General features: G+C 34.9%; 2 protein-coding genes and 1 non-coding gene across 5 annotated transcripts; 2 read left to right on the forward strand and 1 right to left on the reverse strand.

Annotated features, from left to right (window-relative positions):
- Nucleotides 1–1,519: 1,519 nt before the first annotated feature.
- On the reverse strand, nucleotides 1,520–4,770 carry l(2)efl (lethal (2) essential for life). The gene is made up of 3 exons (XM_068764622.1): nucleotides 4,683–4,770; nucleotides 2,535–2,765; nucleotides 1,520–2,056 (listed from the first exon to the last, which is right to left on the reverse strand). The coding sequence occupies exons 2-3, from the start codon at nucleotides 2,763–2,765 to the stop codon at nucleotides 1,712–1,714; spliced, it is 576 nt and encodes a 191-aa protein (XP_068620723.1). The 5' UTR covers nucleotides 4,683–4,770; the 3' UTR covers nucleotides 1,520–1,711.
- Nucleotides 4,771–6,885: 2,115 nt separating this feature from the next.
- On the forward strand, nucleotides 6,886–24,804 carry PIG-G (phosphatidylinositol glycan anchor biosynthesis class G). Of its 3 annotated transcripts, none has more exons than XM_068764030.1 (13): nucleotides 6,886–7,375; nucleotides 7,952–8,138; nucleotides 8,653–8,718; nucleotides 10,153–10,362; nucleotides 11,356–11,559; nucleotides 12,611–12,744; nucleotides 14,643–14,836; nucleotides 16,409–16,599; nucleotides 17,519–18,096; nucleotides 19,178–19,290; nucleotides 21,301–21,905; nucleotides 22,740–22,912; nucleotides 23,983–24,804. In XM_068764030.1, exons 1-13 carry the CDS (start codon nucleotides 7,218–7,220, stop codon nucleotides 24,248–24,250), a joined length of 3,081 nt encoding a protein of 1,026 aa, XP_068620131.1. In that variant the 5' UTR covers nucleotides 6,886–7,217; the 3' UTR covers nucleotides 24,251–24,804. The 3 variants fall into 3 exon arrangements, with proteins under 3 accessions (XP_068620131.1, XP_068620133.1, XP_068620132.1); XM_068764032.1 differs by having other exon boundaries at nucleotides 6,886–7,006; XM_068764031.1 differs by lacking the exon at nucleotides 8,653–8,718.
- On the forward strand, nucleotides 15,110–15,272 carry LOC137921815 (U1 spliceosomal RNA). Its single transcript, XR_011107489.1, has one exon. It is a non-coding gene; the product is annotated as a U1 spliceosomal RNA (small nuclear RNA).
- Nucleotides 24,805–24,884: the final 80 nt, after the last annotated feature.

The raw sequence follows: 24,884 nt of genomic DNA on the forward strand, positions 1-24,884 counted from the left end.
GAAATGCTTGTATTGTCACTTTAAATACTATATTCATATATAAGGTAACCCTAACCCTCTTATTGCTTTCTGTGGCATTTCACATTTGCTGAACATTAATGTACGGTCGCGGTTTGCTGTTCGAGTACGGACACGGTTAAGTGTTTCTTAGTAATATGTCCTGTGGAAGTGCAAATGAATACTTTTTGCATGTACCTCTTTGACATGTTTTTTTTTTTAATTTTTTATGTCTAATTATAATTTATTAGCTACACTTTGATTTAAATACAACTCAGACTGTTGCTTTGTTGTGCGACCGGGATAGTATAGGGGTTAATAATTTGTTTTGCGACCTGACATGTATTTATATATTTTACTGCAATGTGTACAATGTATTGTAATTTACAATGTAGCTTATAACTCTTCACGTTACTTATAAGTAAGACGTGGTCCTCATAATATAAACTTAAAAAGATTTAAATGCAAATTAAGTTACATTTTATAGGCTCAAACTAATAATAATCATTAGTTGAAATCCGCCATTGTGGTGTGGCAAACAAAAGTCAAATTATTTTTTTTATTTGATGTACTGTGTATATGTTAGAATAAAATCTCTCAAACAGGCGATAGAAATTCAGTTCAAAGCATTTAAACGATAATGTCAAAATAAACGTCAGGAAATAAAACGTCGATTTAGATGGGTACATAAAAACGCAATTTTTTACTCTTCTCATAGGTTATTGATTTCCAATCGTTCAATTTAACGAGAATATTTAATTTATTTGCATTAAATTGAGGTGAATGTGTAAAATTGCAAAAAAATGTAATGCCGTGAATAGAACTTTTATAAAATATTCGTTTTTTGCACCTTCTGGTCAAGTATATATATTTTTAAAATATATTCAATTCTACTTGTAGTATCTTCGTTAATCATTATTTAATTCATTTTTGTATAACGAAAGAAAAGTGTTGTTATACTACTTTCCTCGCACTTTTTCTATTTATTTTCTCCGCTAAAGACTTCCTTGTGCCATAATGAAAATATAAAAAAATATATTGAATTGGTATAACCGTTCTTGAGTTTTGTACTTGCAACGCATTTGTCGATTCCTTTTGTATTCGTTAAATAATTCTGACACTATTTTTTGACCCAGCTGCCGAAATGGTATTTGCGAAGCGAAGTGCTCGAGAGCGCCACGGGAGCCCCAGCTCAGGCCGCTACCGGATTAAGACGCCAAGCTAGCTTAGGCGGGCGCTACAATGCGTGACCTAGCTCTCAGGCCCCCGAGGAGGAACCTCGACTTAAGCTGTCACTCGATACCTGTTTAACAATCAGACTCATCCTTTTTTCCTCGGTCCCTATCTCGCCGCTCTTTCCTAACGCGCTGTACAAAGGTTTAGGTAGCACTATACAAGCAATTCGATTCACGTAACACGAACCGAAAAACCAACAGAGAAATGTTATTATTAAAGTAAAAGAAAACGTCGGGACAAGTTGTTTTGGGACATAAAAGGACTTATGAGACAATAAAAAAACGGATTACTTAAAAAAAGACAACATCGTTTATTTAGTTTACAAATTTATACATTTTTAAGTGATGTTTGCATTACTCTTTTAGTTAATTCGTTTATTTCGAATCGATACCCGTTGCTGGCCAACAGCGGGTTTTAAAAATAAATGCTATTTACGATTCGATCGTTGCGTCGATGTCGCGTGGCACGCAGGTGATAATTATGGAGAGGTGACGATAGGGACAGTCTGCTCTCTTGGCTGGTCCACCTTGGCGGGTTCCGCTTGCTTAGCAGGCCCGGTTTTGGTAATAGGGACAATCCTTTCACCGCTGTTAGGCGGTGGGCGTTTAGGTGCCGCGATTGTAAGTACTCCGTCAGACGAGAGGGTGCTGACAAGGTCCGCGGTGTCGTAGCCGGAGGGGAGGATGTACCGACGGGTGAATTGTCGCGACACGAAGCCGTGCTCGTCCTGCTTCTCCTCGTGCTTGCCCTCGACCACGACGCAGTTGTTGGACGTCTTCACTGTGATCTCCTCTGGAGAAAATTGCTGCACATCTAAGATAACCTGAAATAAGATAAGAGAAGGATAATTTTCAGAATAGAAAGATAATTAGGCTAATGAAATGGCAAAAAAATATTATCAATAAAAAAGCCATGTCTTTTTCCATCTTTATAAATAAAAATATCGATAAATTTAAGCAAATCCTATACTTGAGAAACGTTTTACAAATTCGGCTATTTTTTTTTGTACATTTGTTTTGACATAGAGAAAGCTCTTGTACAGAGAAATTTGGTAAAAAGTGCGAAGAAAATAGCATAAATACTACATTCTTTCTTTCGCAAACCTCAGAATAAATTAATACACTTATCGCTGTATGTCCAAAATTTAACGAGGTTCAAAACATACAAAAAAAATAACAATGGCTACCATAAAGCTCTGTAATACGATGAAAATAATTCAATCATTGTGATTTTAAAGAATAAAAAAAATTACATAAAACACAAGACATATATTGCGTTGTTTCCTTAAAAAAAATTCTTACTTCGAATTTCTCCTTTGTCATGTTAATAGTGGAAGCAGACTCTTGTCTGGCCAGGTTAGTTCTCCAAGGCCTAAAGTAAGAGTTCCTAAAGATGGAACTGGATGGGAAGGAAGAAAGAGAGGAAAGTAAGTCGTCTTTTCGTAGGCCCATGCCGAAGTGTTGGTCCAGCAGGCGAGATGGGCGATCCCAGTCATCCCACCAATCGCGGAACATCATTGGAACCATCGACATCTGAAAATTTACAATACAGTTATACTAAAACCTTAATACAATACCCAAATTAAAATATAATATTAATATTCCTATAGATTTATATTAACAATAAATATCTTGACAGTTCTTCCTAAAATGAAATAATAAATAGCTAGTTCTAACCTAATTTTAAAAATATAAAGTACATCACGAGAAACAAATAAGCATTTCGCAAACCGAAAAACAAAAATACTTTAAATTTTACTACGAATAATTTATAGCATTATAATTGTTATTTTTATTAAAAGCAGTTGCAATTTTCACATTATAAAAATTAGCGGCGTATCAGGGTGCTAAATACAATTCAAGTAATAATGAACATTAGAAAATTATTTAAAATTATTAAAATGGATAATAGGAAAAAATGTTGATTGAACGCATGCATGTCCCTATTACTCAATAGGAATATAATATCATAAGAATGTAAGATAAAGCAACATTTTTTTTATTATATTAACAAGTCAATATGATTATAAGGAATAAGGACAATAAAAAATAACATTGTATATTTTAGCCAAGGTCGAAATAACCTCCAAATATTATAAATTATATTTTGACTTAGAATTAACTTCCAAAAGTTATTCTAGCGTTAAAAATATTTATAAAGCAAAATAAAGCGCAGCGAACATTCTGCATAAACATTACAAATTTAGCGACGGCCGAGATAAACAAAACGTTCTATTCAATATTATTTTTAGATTTTACTACTTCGTATAAACACGTTGCTTGTATGTGTGTGTTTAAACATCTGTTTACATTTTTGAACTTTCAGTATATTGATTAATAGTTTAACAACATTTACAACAAGCAATACTCATATAATAACTTGTTTATCGTTTCTTATTTATATAAGGAGAGGTGTATACCGACATGCAATTTGTAATTTGATTTTTACGCAGTCAATAGAATATGAAAACAGATACATTAAAACTAAGAAGCATAAAGTCTCAAATTGTAAATCATAGTTATAATTATACATGGTGTATGAAAATAGGTGTCAAAACTTTATATCGGCGAATGTATATCTTATTTGCTGACTACAAATGTATACCGTATTCAAAATTCAAGAGTTTCAGAAATAATAAATATCGTAATGATAATAAAGCAAAAAAGCGTCAAAATTGCATTACCACATATTAAAACGAATGTTTTTTTACTTTTTTTTCCCGCAGACATCATACAACGAGAAATTATTGGTCTGTCGCAATCCAATAGAAGAATTAAGTCTGCTTTTGATTAGATGTAGTTGTATAAGATTCAAGGCTTTTTTATGACAAATGAGCATATATATACCCCTTTAAAGATTTCACACCAATTTCAAGTCACCTATATTTTATAGTATTTATTAAACGCAAATACTATTTATTTCAAACAGTGCTGAAAATTATTGTTTAGGAGTTATTTAAATAAACTATTGCGAATGCACACAAGTGTGAGAAAATAGTTAATGCCAAAATTATTCTGGAACTATTCCACGAATGATTCACATGCAACATATTTAGATCTGATGCGACTACCACCAATGAATTCCGTCGCGCACCGATCACCAGCAAGTATCGTGAATTTTGTGATTTTTTTTTAAACCAAGCAACCTATATTAAGAAATACCACATAATACTATTTAAACCAGAATGCAATAAACATAACAATAATTTAATTCTGATACAGTGTGTTATCATTAACGATAGATTTTACTTTTAAAACATTGTTACAATTTACATCAATTTTGTACTCCTAATAAAAAATGTAAGTTATTTTCTTTTAAAAAACCAAAATATTTAATAAAGATATGTTAATTAATTTGCATTGAATATAAAATAGCAACAGAGATTATGCGAATATTTTCAAGAAATTAAAATGGAATCTTGGAAAAAATAGTATGGAATTAAATCGTACCTTTAGTGATATTTATTCGTTGCAGGCGCGCGCTGCTCTGTGCTCGAGAGACTACGGTGGCCAAATCTCGACGAAGATTTAAATAGAAATTTTAGCAACCCACACCGTGTGACTCAACGGGAAAGCACCTTGAATTAGCTTCTACATAATTGCTGTATTTAGTGAGATTCAACAGGAACACAGTTTTTTTTTTAATAAAAAAAATTGTTGAAAAAAACAAAGACATCTGAAGACGTATAATATTTAACAACAAAAGGCATCAAATACTTACTTACCACCTCCATAAGTTTTTTTAAAACAAAAGCTGTCAAAATTGTAATACAATTGGAATTGTTTGATTTTTTTTTACGTGTTTAAGCTTTAGGAGTAGAATCGTTGACAATTTGACAAATGTCAAAAAAATATAATTCCCTAGAATAAATTGTATTAGAACACTAATTAAATCCACTATTAAAGCTGAGGATTTGTAAAATCTACTTCGTTTTATTTGCGTAAATTGTCTGTATTAACCACAACGTTGAATGGATTACAATGTTTACGCACTATTTGAACCTGTATTAATAAGTCAAACTGATATTTCCCAAAACGTAAAAGCAAAATTTTGATAAATATATCAACATCTATATTCGGAGTCGCCGTAGTTGTACCAAATTGCCAAACATTTCCCTTTCCAATACCTAAAAAGGTCAAAAAATCTCGAGCCCAGCTTTGGTAACACAATATATGATGAGGATAAACGAGAAGATTGATAAACTGTAATAGGAGCTGAGTAGGTCACATTTGGACATTTCAGGTTTATCCGAAATACGTAGAGAAGCCGAGGATAAAGCAATACTAAAGTCCTACCTAGTAAATTACTCTATCACGGGAAGGGCAAACTCTTGATTCCTCTAGATAAACTTCATCACGATTAACACGAAACGAATATTAACGTTAAACTTGGCTCTCGACATTATGCTCGAACACCCTGTATCCAGTTTCTCAAAGGATCGGCCTTATAATGAACATGGATAAGACGAAATCCATGTCGCGCCAAACCCCTTTGGCTAATTCAAGTATCAGTAGACAGGCGACATAGCCCGCAGAACTGATGGCTACTGGGGTCTTAAGGTGGATTGATGGCCTTGTTAAGGTTGTTGAAAGACAGAGACAGGGTGCAAACCGCTTCTAATTGGTTCTATTTCAAATCAATGGGGAGGTCTAAATCTACAAATGGACGTGCTCATGTTGCCCACAAGTGACATCATAGCTGATACGATGACGATGATGATAAGGTTTAAAAATATTCATAGACAAACTGCTGAGATTAATAATTATTCCTAACAAATTAACAATACAATCCTAAAAACACTCCATTCATCGGATACTTAAACATGGTCACCACAGCGTGAAAAGTTATTGAAAGATTTCTTATTCATAAAGAATCGGTGGGTGGTATTCCAGAACAATTGTCTTTCTGAATATAGTTCAATTCGTAAGTATGAAACGGCGACTAAAATTATTTTTATTAAAAAACGTAGGAAGTACTACTAATACACAAACTGTTTTTATACGTCATGGCTAATTCATTCTCTAAATAAATGTACTGATACCAAAATAGATTTTAAATATATGATTCTCATGAACTTGAAAAAGTATGATCTAGAAAATTATTTTTATGTATTAAGAAATAGACGAGAATTTTCGGATCATTGATGTATTTTTAGACAAAAGGTAACTGCAATAAACGTCTTCAGTGAGTTGTATAATTTTGATATGAGTTTTAAAACATGTGTCATTTGATTTTCAGCACTTCGCTAAAAAGTTAATTGTGAATGTTGTAATGGATAGAGTGTTATACCAGTCTTACATTGTAATAAAATAAACACCGTCACAAATTATATACTAAAGTTGATAAAACAAAAAAAACTGGCAAAAACTTGAAATGGTAGGAAGCTGACAATTATTTTGTTATTATTTACTCTTTGTCATTGACTTTTAGCCTGTCTTAAAGTACATATTAATTTAAAAATGGATAAATTGATTTTGTCATAAAAAATAAATTGTATTTAAAGTTCCATTTATAATATTTATTAGAGAATTAAAAAAATGACTACAAACGCCGGATATGGCTGTATGAACTTTATTCCTTTCTCTAGATTAAATGAAAAACTAATTACAATAATATTTTCTTCCTAATAGTTCGTTTATTGTCTTCGTTTAACGTTATATTTAGAAGTTAAATAGCTTATACATTTTTATTTACTACAAGTCAAAAATTAGATTTTATGCTATACAATTAAAAGGCAACTAGGGTTAATATTTTTCATTGCCTAACTGATAAGGTTCGTATCACTGTTGAAGCATGTAGAAATTAACCTATCCTTGTTTAAAAATTGCCTAATGCAATTTGGAGGAAATTGCGTACACATAATATGCATCGGTGCTCAGGCGAAATCATATTTCGTATCATACAGTCTTTAAACGACGTCTATTAATTGAAGAACTAAAAGCTGCACAGTACCACCGGTTTTCTTGCTTCACAAATTTGTTATCATGTTTTTTTTGCTCAAACATCGATGGACAGGTTTCTGGTTGCTGATGCTAGGGCTTGGAGCCCTTATACTATTTTTATATGGATTTTTCCCATTAAAATATCACTCAGGAAAATTAGCTCGTATTGACGACTTACCTAATTTTATTGATGGTGTCAGGTTGGTATTTCAATTTTATTTATTCAATAGTAATATTTTAATTTATATGTGAATTAAATGACTAAACCATATTATTCTTTGTTGTGGAATTATACATTATCATAGTACAAGTACTGAGACCATTGCACTGACTAATTTATCACAATAAAATAACTTTAATTAAAGATATTTTAGAACATTTAGATTGATAAGGTATAATTAAATTTTTCATAATGCATGTTATGGTAACTTTTATGGGTAGAAAAATGGAGAAAAAACTTTTGAAGAATTATTTGGAAAAAATGCAGGTCTTAATGAGAATAAAAAAATCTACTACTACTTTTACTCACAATTTTAGTCTTTTACAATATGTTAAACAGTTATTAACTTTTTATTATATGTGTTTGACTGTTGAATTTCTGGCCAGTTGGTGCTAGCATACTAATGGATTAACTGCACTGAGGTCTTAATAACTTTATAAATAATTGAGAAATCAAAAGTGTATAATACCTACTTTAATAAAGATATTTTAAATTTGAAATGTTTTTTACTAATTATAAATATAATAACATTACAATTTAGATTCCTTTATTTCAGTATTGATGGCCATGAAGTTTACAATGCTGGTGAAAATAGTGTAGTCCTCATGGTAATAGATGGATTGCGATATGACTTCGCTACAGAAGAATATATGCCTTTTACTGGATCTCTGCTTAAGAATAAATCTGCTTGCATCTATGTTTCTATTGCTGAACCTCCAACTGTTACTATGCCTAGAATTAAGGTTGGCTTTTTTTGAAGTTAATTTATAAAATTTGTAAAAAATGTGTATGGTTAATGATAGAAGTCTCTACTACAATTTTGGTTTAGTGAATTCACAAACAGCAGTGGAAATATAATTTTTATTTTTATGAAAATATTGAGTAAATAGAACATAGGCAGAAAGGAAGTCAATCTGGTGCTTTTCATAACTACAGAAACATTACAAAGTATTCAAACAAGACAAAATTACATTAACATTTGGTGTTTCACAGGCATATACAACATTACATATTTATTAAAACACCATTTTTCTATGTTGATTTTAATTTGCCTAATTTTTACGACAATTTTAATTTAGTGTACATATATTTTTAGTAATCCCTCTCACAATTCCAAAGAAAAATCTTACAAGACAGAATAAAATGCTTACAAATATTGATAGTTCTTTGGTAAATACCAAAATCATTAAGTAAAATTTATTGTGGCATATGGAATTTAAAATGAAGTATCTAATAGCAGTTGTTACTTATGTACAGTCACCAGAGAGGAAAAAGGAGAAAGCACAGTGGAGACGCACCATAAACTTCTGGCGAGATATATTTGCAAGTGACACCTTTTACCAAAAATTACATTAAAAATTTTTGGTAGAGTTGTAAGCAGAAACTGTGATTAAATTATTATACATCTGACTTAATAGGTAATGTTTAAACTATTTAAAAAAATATATAATTGGTTACTTAAAAATCACAGTTCTTTTATGACCCTACCCGATATTAACCCAAAGAAAAAACATGCTTGTACTCATAAGGAGAAACATGAGTTATGTATACCATTATAAATTATTGAGTTGTATATATCTTATAGTTTTTGCTGTAAAGTTAATAACAAAATTATAATTGGATTAATAATAAAATGTAAGTTTTTTCTTTGGTATTGTGTATTTGTATTGCATGGAATGTTTGCATAAACCGCTGTGTGTAATACATATTTTGCTTGCATTTTGCTTTACACATTGAGTATATCATGCATTTATAAAATTCTAATAACAGAGGTAATGATCATTAGAGGTTGGATGTGGTAGTCTATGAAACTAACATTAACATATTTAATAAATACAATGGGTTATGGTAAAAGTTTGTTTGTATTATAATTCAAAATATTTTTAATCATTTGATATTTGTTAATTTTCATATTATTTCATGATACTCATACTTTTGCAATTTTACACATCTAGTCATATATAACCCTTACTACAGACATTAATTAACTATTGTTATATCAGTATGGTATAAGTGTATAAACTAAAATAAAATAAATGAAAAAGTGTTTAGTAACTTAAGTAAATAATTCTAAAAAAGGTGGAAACATAAAAATCCCTTAGAGAGGTCTGTTTATTAAATTTTTTAATAACATAGCACACAATTTCTAATAATCAGTTTTTTGTATTATAAAAACACAATAAAAAAAATAATTTTGTATTGTGTATAAGAATTTCCTACTAATTAAAGGTTTTTATAATAATCACCTTTCATTGATTCAAGTTTTTTGTGTTGCTTATTGCACATTTAGAACCAAATACTAATAGTACATCCAATAAGAATTTTCTGCAACTTTTTACCTAATACATCATTTTTACAAAGATTGTTATTTAAATAACATGACATGGAGAACATCTATAACTTTTTCTATGTGTAGAAAAATTGTTAACTAACTTCTAAATACATACATATCTAACAAACTAAACTTCTGAATTAATACAAATCACAGCATATTCATTATATAATAGTGATATCTTGGGTATATTATCATTCATCATCAACATATCAGTCGACAGCCCAATGCAAGGCATACGCCATCCCCAAAAATGGTCACAATGACCAGTCTTTGTGCTGCCAATATTCAACAACTTCGCACCTTGACTATGTCATTGGTGCTTAGCTTTACCATTATAATTTTAAATGCTTTCATAGTATGTTTTGTAAATTTAATAGCTTGTTGATGTTAATAATGATAAGACTTTAATTTTTTTTAATCAGGCTATGATGACGGGCAGTATATCCACGTTTGCGGACGTAGCGTTGAACTTTGGGGCGCCCGCAGTACAAGGGGACAGTGTGTTGCGGGTTGCAGCAGCGAATGGCCGCCGCTCCGTACTGTACGGAGATGACACCTGGCTGAGACTCTTTCCCGGCCTCTGGGCCGAGCACGACGGCACGACGTCATTCTACGTCACAGATTATACAGAGGTGTTAATATGAATTATATTTGAAATTGCTTATTATGATATTCTGCACGAATATTGGTAATAAGTGTAAAAGCTTTAATGGTGTGAATACATATCTTAACCAAACTTTTACCATGGGGTCTAAATAGTGCATAAATTTCACATTGGATCATAAATGTTGACTTCATATTATACAGGGCAATTAGTTGTGTGAATTAAAGAGGCAAATCAATGTATGGCTCATTTCTTAGCAAAAAGCTTTAAAACTTTTACATGAATTTTTAATCTTGTACAATGTAAATTTTTCTATTGGTTATCGTCAAACCAATAACTCCTGGCAAGAAGAAGTTTGCAGGATAAGATAAACCATAAATATTGTTATTATACAGTAACCTGAATTTTGAAAACGCATTTTCTTACTACATTATCATCATGTTATTAATTATTTTTGATTTTTATTTAAGTTAATTATAAATTAATTGATGGAAGATTAACTGTAAAAGTTCGGGAATGTCCGAAATACTTCAATATACGAAAACGTAGGTCAATGACTAGTGTATGTTGCTGGTGATGACTTAAGGATCTAAGATGTGGTCAGATTACTATTGGACGTATAAGAACGCTTAAGATCACCTAGAGACATTGTAGTGGGCTGAACGGTTCTGAAAGGTTGAACGGGTTGAAAGGTTCAATGTAAAAAAGTTACAGAAATAAGAAGATCCGCACAAGAGAAAATTACTCTTCTAAATTAGTAATAGGAGGAGCAAGCGGCGTCTAGAAGCCAGTGGATGTAGCGAGGGAGCTCTTCCTGTAGGAGGACCGATGACGTTGTTAAGGTAGCGCAAGACATAGCATCCTGGCAATCTTTGAGGGAGGCCTATATCTTGCAGTGCGTTTCTCTCGGTCGACATCATGATAATGATGAAGTACTGCAATTAGCTTATCAACGTAAGAAAATTACCACTTGATAATACATTCAAATTAATACTCTACATATAATAAATTTAATTTTAAGGTGGACAACAATGTCACACGCCATTTGGATAAGGCTCTTGCTCCAGATGAGAAGAATAAGCCGACATTCGATTTTCTAGTTCTTCACTACTTAGGATTAGATCACATTGGACATCTGGAAGGCGCCCGAAGTCCGAAGATCAAACCAAAGCTCATTGAAATGGATGACGTAGTGAAGAAAATATACACTGCTATGAAGCTCTGGGTATGTATATAACCTTTTATAACAATCACTACTCGCTTTGCATTGGGAAGACGGCCACTTGGCACAAGCAACTGGCCTGCATTTTCCCAGTGTGATTAACTTATATAATGTACAGAGGAGATACATCACCAGCTCGTTTTCTGGTATATTCAAACTACCCCCGAAAAGATCACGACCATTCCATTTTTTTTAAATGGCCCCTGTTATTGGAGACCTCTCGTACACCCTACCTTATTTTTGTGAATAGGACTTTTTCGTCTTTAATAAATTTTTCACATTTCTTTTTATTGTCATTCTCTTCTATCGTTCTTCATATTATCATTCATACATTTTCTATCATACACCACAAAATCTTACATTCTCATTCTTAATTTTCTTCTTTGCATCACTTCTCAGTTTCTCCTCAATTATCACAGTTTATCACAATATTTCTTATTTTAACGATTTAATTATTATTTCTTTTACAGTGTTACATTTATCATAGTAGAATATAAGTAGAAGAACATTTCATTACAGGTATTTTCTTTGATATTATGGTAGCGTGATTCTTAATAGCAATAATTGAATTCTTCTACAAGTGTTAGATACTTTGCCTTCTTGAGCTGATAGGTTTATATGAAAATCTTACCTCATATCCTCACACAGGTTGTCCTTCATGCTTGTGACAGACCCAGGTAACTCCATTCAGAACTTACCGCAGTCCCTATAGCTGTGATGTTATAGATAGCCCGTCGCAACGAATGTGTTTATCACGCAAACCTCCGGTCATATTAGATAGAGGCATTGTTGGAGTTCCGTCCGCCACTTCTTCCCCCAATCTTCTTCAACCATCCAAGTTGAAATTTGGACCCTTTCGTGCGCGACCTTGGACCCGCGGCATCTGCCACTGAAGAGGCAGTGAAAATCCGGTCGTAAAAATCACGAATTTTTTTTTTTCTATGCTTCGCCTAGTAGGTTTTGTCGTCAGACATTATTACTATGTAATGTCGCTAACTATACTATGTCGATTAGTTGTAAGGTAGTTATATGATTAGTATTTTCTCTTCTATAGGATCGTACTGGGGTCCTGATAATCTGCGGGGACCACGGAATGCGCGACGCAGGTGGCCACGGCGGTGCCACACCAGCTGAAGTTCTAGTCCCAATTATAGTTTTGAAGAGTAATGGCTTCCAGTGTCCCCATCCGTAAGTCATTTTCAGTCTATAGACTTCCACTGGCCACGCATAGGCCCTCCACAAAGATATCTAAGGGGGATATACCATAATCACCACGCTCGCCAGGCGGGTTGGCCCTGAATTTATAACAATATTCAGAAACAGAGAACCCTTGGACACGAGAGAGGTAATTATCTATCTTCATTGAAATAGAAGACTGATGTGAAGTAAACAAACTGAACATTTATGAAAGCTTGTATTTAACAAAGTTACATAGCTATTTGAATACTAGAATAATAATAAAGTCAAGTTATAGGAAAGTTTCCGCAGAAGCACGGCACATGAGTTATAGTCTTGTTGCTCTTCAGTCGTTGAGTCAAGACGATTGGCGTCGGTTCAAGTGGCTGTATAAGTGGCATTTATTGTTACATCTGGCGCTTAGTCTAAACCTTTTTATAGATAGCGAAGCTCAGGGGTACCAACAGGAGTTTCAGCTCGGACCGCTACATTCTAGTATATTTTTGGAGTTGGAGGCCGGCTAGACCAGGTCTACGCGGCTTCAAGGAGTGTCCTTACGCGAGGGCTCCCGAGAGGAGACCTCATCTTTCGGTGTCGTCCTTGCAACACAGGGAGAATATTTCTAAAGTATTTTTATTTTTAATTCATGCTGCCAGACCGCTGTTATACCTACGGATATCTCCTGAACATGGCATAAAGTGCGTGTATGACTACCACAAAATTGGAGTATATATGAGTGTCCCATGAAGTCAATGCTAAATTGCTTTAATTTTCAACGAGCATAGTAGAAAATAGTTTTTGTATTCGCTATATAATTTTTTTTATTTATTGAATCTATGTGCCACAAACATTAGTACCGGTGTTTTAGTTTTTACAGTAACACTTAAAATTTCAGTATTTTTTCATTATTTAATGGTTGTCTTTTTAATTTTTTTTAAACGCACCAACAATGCCTAGTTTTTAACATTACGCTACCATTTCCTTATCCTTACTGCGATCGTTGCCGATTTCGCCACATCGATTAATCTTGCGATCGCATCTTGAGTCTCATCTATGTAATACTCACACGAGATTGTGTGGCGTGATATTGCTGCCATCGCATAGACACTGTCATGCAGTCAGAGGGTGTCTGATCATGTCGCTCTTTACCCCCTGAACCTTGTAGATGGTGAGAGATTTGAACCTACCTCTATACTATATCCTTGGCTAATGAGATGTTGTTCAGACTAAAGACGCCTACTCAGAGAGTGTACCGCCTTCTTGGACAACTATATGCCCCAGGAACACCACACCTCCTTCAAGGCATACGCAACATTCATCGAGTTCTTGTGGATGCACAACAGAGCCAATTTCCGTTTAAAGAAATTATCGTACCTCAGTGGGAACATGCTATAGCGATAGATAGCTATCAAATTATTTTATGTAAACCTTTTATGTCATCAGCTAATAAACATAGTTATTTGTATTACTTACACGAGGTATATTTATTGCTAAATTATATATTAGTTAAATAAAGTCTTCAAAATTTTCTTGAAGGAATAAAGTTTTAGTCCTATTTTACAAAGAAGAAAATAATTAATTTAGGAAAATTCTAACCCATGGATTTGAAAAAAAATCAATGAATTATATTTAAATCATTAAGCTTTTAATTCACAGTATGGAGTGATAAGACGTAATTTGTAATGAAATTACAATTAAAAATACTTTTAATTTTTTTTGCTTTTAAAGTTTTGAAAAAAAAATGTTTAAATTTTTCATTAAATCGTTTCTAAGAAAAAAAATTTAGTGTCTATCTAAAATTTTTAGACGTCTTGAACGTTGTATCACATATAAATGAATACATAACAAAACCAGTAATTATGCATTAACTTGTATTGTTAACTTAAAGATATTTTTTTTTCAAACTTCAGAGTTGGACCAGGCCCCACAGTTGGGCAGGTGGACATAGCGCCAACGGTGGCATGGCTGCTACGAGCGCCGCCGCCGGGCGACAGCGCCGGCAGGATACTGCCCGCGCTGATGCCATTCGACACGCGTCAACATCTCTACTTGCTGCATACCCTCGCCGCCCACAGCGCAAGACAAGGCGTGCCCGTCGACACCGGTAATGACATTAAATCATTAAAAAACCATAAGACATTGGTGACATTGGGCCTGGTAGGATACGTTTGAAAAATATTGCAACTTATTTCTGAACCTAGAATTAAAATAATAATTATTACTCAGTAGCGCCATCTTCCAGGCAATACACGATAACATTGAGAAATTGTATCTAACCGTCGCTAGGTGGCGCTGTACATCTCGTAGTCGATTTGTAACACACGGTGTTGAGAATTTTTAGCGAAGCATGAGGTCCCGGGTGTGAAAATTTGTAATCATACTTACCTGGCGTAGGGGATACCGTGATCATGAAGGCGGTTCCCCCAGGGCGAGACCTCTCCATTGCACTGCGGTTAGGTTGACCCTTGCGATTATTCCTAATGCGAATAACTCGGACGCGTAATTTTTGATAGTGGGGACTGCGTACGCGCCGTCCCCTTCATGTATGATCATAACATGTGTAGGTGGGTATAGTTTAGTGAAAGATCCATGTTTCGCTAATCTATACATTTCTTTTTCCATACTTAAATAATTATATCAAAATAAAGTGTTCCTTAATACAATTGAAGTAAGATGCTAAAAAATTAAGAGAGTTAGGACTCTCTTAATTTTTTAGCTTGTTTGTCTTGTTTTTTTACCTCAATAATAAGTAATTGGTCTAATGGACAAACCATTAAAAACACAACTTATATGTAAATAATTTAAAAATTAGTTTTTTTTAACAAAAAGATCTATTTTTCCAAAAAACTATTGTTGGCAAGAGAAATTTTTGTGGCTCTTTTAGAAGACTTAAGAAGAGAACCTAAGGAATGCAGAGGTTAATGTCTATTCTAATTATAAAACTGTTGTGTGAAGTAAGCCACATGACTACTTCCTACAAAATGCTGGCATTTATGGCCATATTTAATTTGTGATAGGCGCTGTATGTTTTTCTGGTTTTTACAACTTCATCGAACTCTGGGCTCGCGGAACCAGGTTTTAAAAAATTATACCAAATACGACGCTTGACGTATTGTATTGATTGATATCTAATCGGTTGGCAGAGAAAGGTGTAAACCTTTTCTCCAAAGAGCTTTAGCTTAATCCATATCAAAGTTGAACTTATATTTGTCAATTTACATGGCTTTTACACCAGCGGGAATAATGAAATGAAGAGTTCCCCCAGTCACACAAGTTATTTTATGTCTTGTTAAACTTCAGTCGTTTCTCAAAGTTGGTCTTCTGTTAACAAGAAACTGATAAAATATGAAGGTTCAAGTGGCAGCTAGGTATAAAAAAAATTAAATTGTAATTTTTGTTACTTCCTATTCAAAAGGTCCCTTCCATTCCACCTTCAACAAAACCAACGGAGAATGTTGTCACAAAATTAATTGATAGAAGTAATTAGTGGAAAATTCATGTAGGGTAACTATTTTCTATATCACCGACTAAACAAACGACATTACGAAATATTGTCTATTGTACTTACAGTATTGTCTTCATGAATTTCATAATAAATTAATGTTAATGTGTTATTATTTCCAGTAAACCGTTTTATTACAAACAAAATATTTAAAATCAAAATTTTATATTTCAGAATTCTATAAGCAATTCCAAAGGGCTGAGAAGCAATTTGCACAGTTCTTATCAACGGGCCAACAGAGCGCGGCCAAAATCGCAAAGGAATTTTACGACGAGTCGTTAGAAGCTATGTCCAAATACCTCACAGCAGCTACCGCCGATTTCGATCTATTTGCTATCGTCTTCGCTATATTTCTACTTTATTTCGTAAGTGATAGTTCTAAACTTCTATATAAGCTGGTAGCATAAAGCATGATCATTATCCACGGCTGGACATAGTCCACACCCATAGATTCCTACTCTCTTTTTGGGTGGTCACCACATCAGAACTGTAAAGCCCCAGCGACCCTCTGTTTTGTATCTAATGTGACCACTGCCATTTTAATTTGCTAATCTTCTGAACTATGTCGAAAGGTTTTATTCTACACATCTCTCATGCCTGGTTCAATCCACACAGGTATTTTACCGAATTCGGAGGATTCCGCGCTTTTATTTAACTAGGTTGCACTCTCCTTGAAGACTCGCAACTTAATGGTGTCTGTGATAGATAAACCTTGCTAACATTTTTTTTTCATTATTATTACTCTCTGAAGAAGATTCTTTTTCTTACACTTTGTACAGCTTTCGTAATCGCATGATTCTTCCCACAGTATGTTACCTCTCCCTTCATCTTTTACCAGATACCTAGTCATTTACTCTACCTGCATAAAAATATAGCAGGAATAAGATTTATAATCGCTTAAAATTGTCAAGCAGATAAAACATATTAATCTTAAAACACTTAACAAGTCCTGCCCAGAATTTTTTATTTTACGCATAACAAAAATTGGTGATAATACCGGATCATTAAATACAATAACATTATTTTTTGTTATCGTGCTTCCAAAACCACTGTACTTGGGCGACTCGTGCTCTTTTTTACCCCTCCGCCTCGCTTTCCTAAAGCGCGGTACACCGGTTTTGGTAGCACTACAGACAAACATTTTTAAAATCAGCTGTGCTAAAATGGTGTCTACGTCTTATATTTGGATGTAAAATATAATAAGATATATAAGAAATTCCATTCCATATATAAGAATTTCCATTCCATAAAATAAAATATATAAGAAATTCCTTTTATTTTCAGATTACCGCAGCCCTTGCATGTGTTACTTTGTACTCATTGCAATCGGACCCGAGAAACGCAAGCCATGGACATAAGCCTTCGAAGACTAACTCGATCCTGGCTTTTATCACGATGCTTGCGATATTCAGCATCATCCTCGTCATCTCTTGCTTCATCACCGAAACCAAGAGTCCGTTCTGTTCTTTTAACCCTCTGTGGACAGTTGCGTTCCTTGGTGCTGCTTTCACAATGACATTCGTTTACTTCATCATTAAAATCGGTATTAATGCAGTAAGAGATACGTCGGCGTTAAGGCATTTGAACATTATCGACTATTTACTTATCATCGGAACATTGTTCCATTCGTGGTCGTTCTTCGGAACGAGTTTCATTGAAGAGGAACACATGACGTGGTACTTTTTATGGCACACGCTCATGTTTTTCGTTCTGGTGCGCGCAGCAGTGGTGACCGTGTCGTACTTCAGCAAGAGTTTAGCGGGAGCTACTGAAGTGCAAGAGAAACCAGAGCTTCAGAAGAGAATGATAACAGTCGGAGTCAGTATTCTTCCAAAATGGGTGTTGCTAATTGCTTTACACAGGTAACTATTTTCCTAACTAAATTAAGATCATGGGCTGCCCCTGACATATATTATATTCGGGCCCTGATTTTATTTATAAAACCGGATTGGGAAGTCGCAAATATCTTAATCTTAGCCACCAATGGGGGACTCCTGTTTACACGACAACTGTTTCAATTTCTTCCAATTCAACCTGCGTTCACGGACACTCGGGAGGGCTGAAACTGGACTCCATGTGCTATTATGAGATTACCTTCTTTTAAAATTCACATCACAATTGAATCGAAAATATGGATGCAAAAATATATACCGGGTGATTAGGTGTGCAAAACTTTAGGTGGGTGGATGTATATAGTTTATTTGTATATTGATAACGAAAAGCTTATTTATATACCTATTTCCAATCAATCAATTTTCAATTCGATAAGCTAACAACTTCTAGCAGTACAATCTGTTAAAATTATTATTAATTATAATATGAAGTAGCGTTATTTTGAAAAAAAAATTTTTATCTTTGTATACGTATACTCGGACCCCATGAATGATTTGTTAACAAAATACATATGACGTAGGGGGATGAGGAACATCCTCCTGGTCATTCCTTTCCGTATCCATAATTCCACTTGAGAGTAGGTTGTCGAATTGAACACAAGTTGTCGCGGGTCACTTATTATTGTTAAAAGAAAAAAAATAGATTTTTATTACAAATAATCTTAACAAAGAATGATTATGATAAAAGAATTAACAAAAGAATAGATTTGAGTGAACGCGATGTTCCCGACGCGACGTGCACGCGCTATGGCTGCCCAAGCACGACTACCCCGCAATAGCGTGCACGCACGCCGATTATGACCTCGCCGACCATCCGAGGTTTCGTGACGCTCGACGCTCCTCAACTCCGACGCGTGCATACAATAAATTGCAAAAACACTTTTTCCCCGACCTAATATTAAGTCTAATAATACGTCGTGGCTTTAAAGGTGTTTTGTTAATTTTATAGTGTATTTAATTTACATTAAGATAAGGGATTTCTTTCTACCCTCGAAATTATATTGTGTGATGTTAGGACACTGGCCTTAATTATTTTATTATTTCTTTTAAGATACCTACGTACTATGAATCAAACGGGAGACAGATGGCTGTTTCTACCGGATACGGCGGACTGGCTTAATGCACCTGAAAACTCTTTATACCTCCACGCTCATCTAGTTATTGGTAATAAACTTTATGCAACACTAGATTGCCCAAAGAGACTAATTTTGGCTGTAATAAATTAATTTTTGTAAAACAATAACATACTGGTAAAATTTCTTAAAAATTTCGTTTCTTAATATTTTCAATTCTAAATTTTTCAATCATCAACTTCATATCAGTATATAGACCCGCGACTTTAAGTAAGTCATATAACTTATACCTACACAAATATATATTTGTTAAGAAATTGGTTTCCATAATAATTATATATTTATTGTACCGCACTTATTTAGTGTCGGTAAAGCAGTGGCTATTCAACCACTTCATAGATGGCGCTGTTAATATTGGTGTTACAATGGTGTCCATTGCGGTCGCCGGTCGGTAAAGCAGTTGATATTTAAGATATTAGTGATAATTTAAAATAATGCAGAGTAAACTTTTAAAGTAATCGGCAATTTAAATTTTAAGCTTTGAATGTCGTTTCTCTGTTTTCAGAACAACGCATTACTGTTTATTTGAAGTATATATATATATATATATATATATATATATATATAACAGGTTGTCAAATATCTCCCTTCCGCTTTTTTGCTCTTTATTCAATGCTTTATAAAAAGTGTTACAGTGATCGGATTTAGTTCAAATATGCGCCGTTTTGTTCGATAATCTGTTTCCATCTAGACGGCAACTTCATAATACCTCCCTCGTAGAAGCCCCCCTCCTTATTTGCGAAGAACTCGGACAGCCACTTTTCACAAACCTCTTTTGAGTTCAACTTTACACCACCAAGGGCGTTCGCCATGGACAGGAACAGGTGGTAAACACTTGGCGCTAAGTCCGGGCTATATGGTGGATGTGATAAAACCTCCCATCCGAGCTCCCGTAGCTTCTGACGAGTCATCAACGAAGTGTGTGGTCTGGCGTTGTCCTGGTGGAACACTACACCCTTCCTGTTGGCCAATTCTGGACGCTTCTGGTCGATCGCCTGCTTCAAGCGGTCCAGTTGTTCGCAGTAGATGGTAGAATTAAGCGTCTGGCCATATGGGAGCAGCTCATAGTGGATGATTCCCTTCCAATCCCACCAAACACACAGCAAAACCTTCCTGGCCGTCAATCCCGGCTTGGCCACTGTTTGGGACGATTCACCGGCCTTCGACCACGATCGTTTTCGCTTGATATTGTAGTATGTGATCCATTTTTCGTCGCCAGTCACCATCCGCTTCAAGAATGGATCGAGTTCGTTCCGTTTCAGCAGCATATCGCAGGCGTTGATTCGGTCCAGAAGGTTTTTTTGCGTCAAATCATGCGGCACCCAAACATCAAGCTTTTTTTTGTATCCAGCCTTCTGCAGATGGTTTAAAATGGTTTGGTGACTAACTCCCATCCCCTGGGCGATGTCACGAGATGCCACATGCCGGTCTAACTCGATGTAGTCCATGATTCGGTATTTGTCGTCACAGGTCTTCCGCCGGCTGGCTTATCCATGGTGTCGTTTTCGCCGGCTCTGAATCGTCGAAACCATTCCTCCGCGGTTCGAAGTGATAGAGTACCATCCCCCAAAACACCATTAATCTCACGGAACGTTTCTCTAGCGGATTTGCCTTTAACGAAGGAAAACTTTAAAATAGCGCGAATTTCGGCGTTAGTGAACTCCATGTTTACACGTCTGTAACTGTTGAACGCAATATCCAAACTAATCATGCATAGCGTCGGTTTGTAGGTTATGTCAAGACCTTTCAAATTATGTATAGTATTGCCAGATACGAGCTCTGTAGCGCTTTGTACTTAGCCGCGAAATTCAAAAGACAAAAAGGCGGATGGGAGATATTTAACAACCTTTTATATATGTGTGTATATATATTTATATATATATTATTTTATTTATCACAACTCATTTATTTTGACTTCTTTTGGGCAATATAATTACCGAAAATATATAACGTTCAACATTTCAAGCTATAAGAGTTATATCAAATCACTCAGTTTATATATAAATTTATATAATATATATTATTGTAATTTTGATTGCAGGTACACTTCTAACACTTAAAACTTGCCTTCGTAACGTAAAGTATATGAACAACTACATGAAAATTCATACTGTACTGACGGTAGCAGCGACGATCACAATACTACGTTACAGGATGGTGGCGGACGGCTTACCGCTCCCGTTTCCGGACATAACTCGTGACACTGTCGTGATTGTGGATGTATTTTGGACTCTACTAATAACGCAATTCGTTTTCGAAATTCTGACCTATATAGGCGTTTTTAACAGTTGCGGTTGTAAACCTTACGATAACAAGAACTTTGAATACACTAAACCCAAGGTTAAAACCGAGGATTATATCTACGAACCGATGGAAGAGCCTTGGAACGTAGAGAACGTGAAGCTTAGCCTGGCGCGATCTCTCTCGCACATAATGCTGAATGACTTGCTACTTATTGCGACGTTGCTAATGAGGCCGCATAACGTGATAATGGCCCCGAGCGTGATCATCACCTGCGAGTTGACGTCCGACTGCCTGAACCACAAGCTTTTGGATGGTAGAGGCGGCAAGGGCAAGGAAATTGTTGATCTGATCAGCCAGTCGCTGGTCCACATCTGGATTGGAATGCTGTTCTTCTTTTATCAGGTAAAAAACTATTTCCCCTTCTTTATATCCGAGACCCACATTGCTTCCCGCGACCTTGACTAAGTCATCGGTCCACTTTGTGGTAGGCCTATCCACGCTGCGGCTACCGGCTCGTGGTTGCCATTCGTTGCCAATTTTGCGACCTCAAAATTTGTCGGCTACACGAACGATGTACCCCGCATACTGTCATTTCAGACAAGTAATTCTTCGAACTATGTCTGAGACCTTGGTTCTTCTGTGGATTTCATACCTTATTTGATCCATTGCTTTCTAGGTTACCTTGTGCCTTCTCATGAGGCCTAGCCTCTATCGTATAAACGCCATTACAGTTTAATATTTATATATTATATACATAGCACAATATACACTCGCACGCAAATAAATCAACTTATTTACCAATAGCGCATTTAGAGCCAAGCTCCCCGCAGATTGGTGAGATGTGTACAGGTCGACGCTTAAATTTAGTCTTGTAAAAGTTAACAATTCCTTTATGGGTGTGAGTGTATGTATATATAATAAAGTTCCACCAGATATGTTATATCTTCCTTTTCTTAGTTTTAAATCTAAAATTAAGTGTCTATTACTAAATAAATGTTGTTATAGTTTGTTGACTCATTTACTGGCTGACATTCTAATGTACAAATGAAACAGTAAGTTTCTTTTAAAAAAAAGAACAATTATTACGTTTCTTGCCCGCACTCCTCAACAGATCGTCATTCCGTGGCGGTGGTAGCTTATTTTTCTGTTAGATAATTGATGATTCAAAAGTGCATGTAAATGTCTAGTTAAATAAAAATATTTTGAACTCACACTAACAAGAGTATTTAAACGCAGGGAAACTCTAACAGCCTGGCGTCTGTGGACCTGGGTGCGGGGTACGTGGGGCTCCGTGAATACTGCCCGGTGCGTGTTGCAGCACGCATGGGGCTCCATGCGTACGCCGGGCCTGCACTAGCCGGTGCGGCCCTCTTCTGCCGTCTCGCTGCGACCAGCGACACCTGGCATCAGTAAGAAATATCTTAAGCAGCTAAAATCCGAGCCGAGGCTTTCTAGGGAAACCTCAAGCTTCACTACCTTAAAGAGATTTTAGGCTAAATCGCAAACTCAGCAAATGCCTCATGGATAGCGTTGTAAGCCAGGCAAAAAAACAAGCTCTTTTTACACAATTTTTTGTTCTAGCACGAATTCATAAAAATATTTTACCTAAAAGAATTATAATGTACTGACTTTTTAAATTTGATCAGCGGCGTGTATGATAAAAGCATTTCTTTGGTACAGTAGTTCTTTACTATACTATAAGTCCACGCGATTTTTTTGTCTAGACAAAACTTTCTCGCTCTTTGATGAAAACAGAAAAATATTAGCGGATTTAGTCTAAACGTTCTTGAATATTGCGCTTAACAAAACGGTTTTTTTTTTCTCCTATTTTAACACATCAACGTGAACACATAAAATTACAGCAAATCTTAATACTAGTAAATAATTGTTTTTATTTATTTTTATTCCATATTCTTTATTGTACACGCTAGGATACATTTAAAGAGTTTCATAATAATATACTAGAAAGCACAATAGGCGGTCTTACCGCACAAGGCAATCTCTTACAAACAGTCACAGCATGAAAAAGGTAGAAATATAAATAATGGGTCACCGGATCCCTAACCGCGAACAGCGTGGGCGAACCGAGGTTGGATCCAGATTCATCTTGGCTCGCCTGTGGTCCACGTTGCCGCCCCAAGCCGCGTACACAACATCAACACTACACAGCTCTACTCGGGTAGAGCGGTTTACTACGTGCGAACGTCATCGTGCAACTGGAATCCAGCTTCTGGTTTTTTTTTAAGTTCACGGACCCTTCCGCTCCGTGAACTCAGTTCCAATGAAGCTGTAAAAGCTCCTGGGCTAACAGCATCAGCTTCAACCGAAACCAAGCAAGCAAGCAAAACTTCCATCCATAGACATACATATGTATAAAACATATATACTTATAACAAATAAGGAATATTACATATTACGATATGGTACATATTATAATATAATACGATATGATGATAGTTAATAAAAGATGTATTTACAGATACGTGCAATCGGTGTGGCGGGCAGCGAATATCATATCACTACACCGCGTGTATGGACTCGCTGTTTACTGCGTAGTGGTGTTGGTTTTTCGCCACCATCTCTTCGTGTGGTCGGTGTTTTCACCAAAACTACTGTACGACTTCGTGGCGACGGTTTTCACAGTGCAAGCGCTCGCGACGATCGCCCAAATCATAGCATTAACTAACATCACCAACTGTCTGGCGAGAGTTTTCACATACAAGTCCATTGTTGAGAGATATAGATAAACTTAAAATTTATAGACTGACTGTATCTATATTAAAAGTGTGGAAATAATTATGAATATATATATTTTTTTCACATGTTTACATAATATAAAACAATTTACAATTTATTATCTTTGAGCTACTGATATATTTCTTATGTACCACTGGTAAATTTCATTTTGTTTACGAGGAAGTTTTGGGTTACTAAAACATACTCATTCAAATTATCTCTACTCCCAGCTACATTTTTTGCTGGACAGTGAAATGAAAATGAAATGTAGCTACAGGTTATTCATCAGAATCTGCTAAATTTTGAAATTGGTTCATGATAAAAAAAAGTCGGGGATTCTCTGCTATAAACTATAATCACGTTCATAAAAAAATAAAAGCTTGTTTAATGACAGTTATTTTAATAACCATTCCAGTAATTTTAGATTTGTGAGTTGCAATGAAAAACCTTTCTATGCTTTTGGTGAATTCTTTAAACTAGTCGTAAAAAACATGTTTATTATATTGTTTTTATAAGTTAATTTATAGTAATTTCTTTACTTTGGAACAAAATTTGTACATGTGTAAATGTGAAATAATTATATAAAACTTATTTTCTTTGTTTTTATATTATGACAATAAAATTGACATAATGGTATTTTCTTTA

The sequence above is a fragment of the Battus philenor genome, unplaced genomic scaffold (genome assembly GCF_028537555.1).
Source record: "Battus philenor isolate CCGP_79_NKW_IND1 unplaced genomic scaffold, ilBatPhil1.0.hap1 SCAF_19, whole genome shotgun sequence".
In the NCBI taxonomy this organism is placed as follows: domain Eukaryota; kingdom Metazoa; phylum Arthropoda; class Insecta; order Lepidoptera; family Papilionidae; genus Battus; species Battus philenor.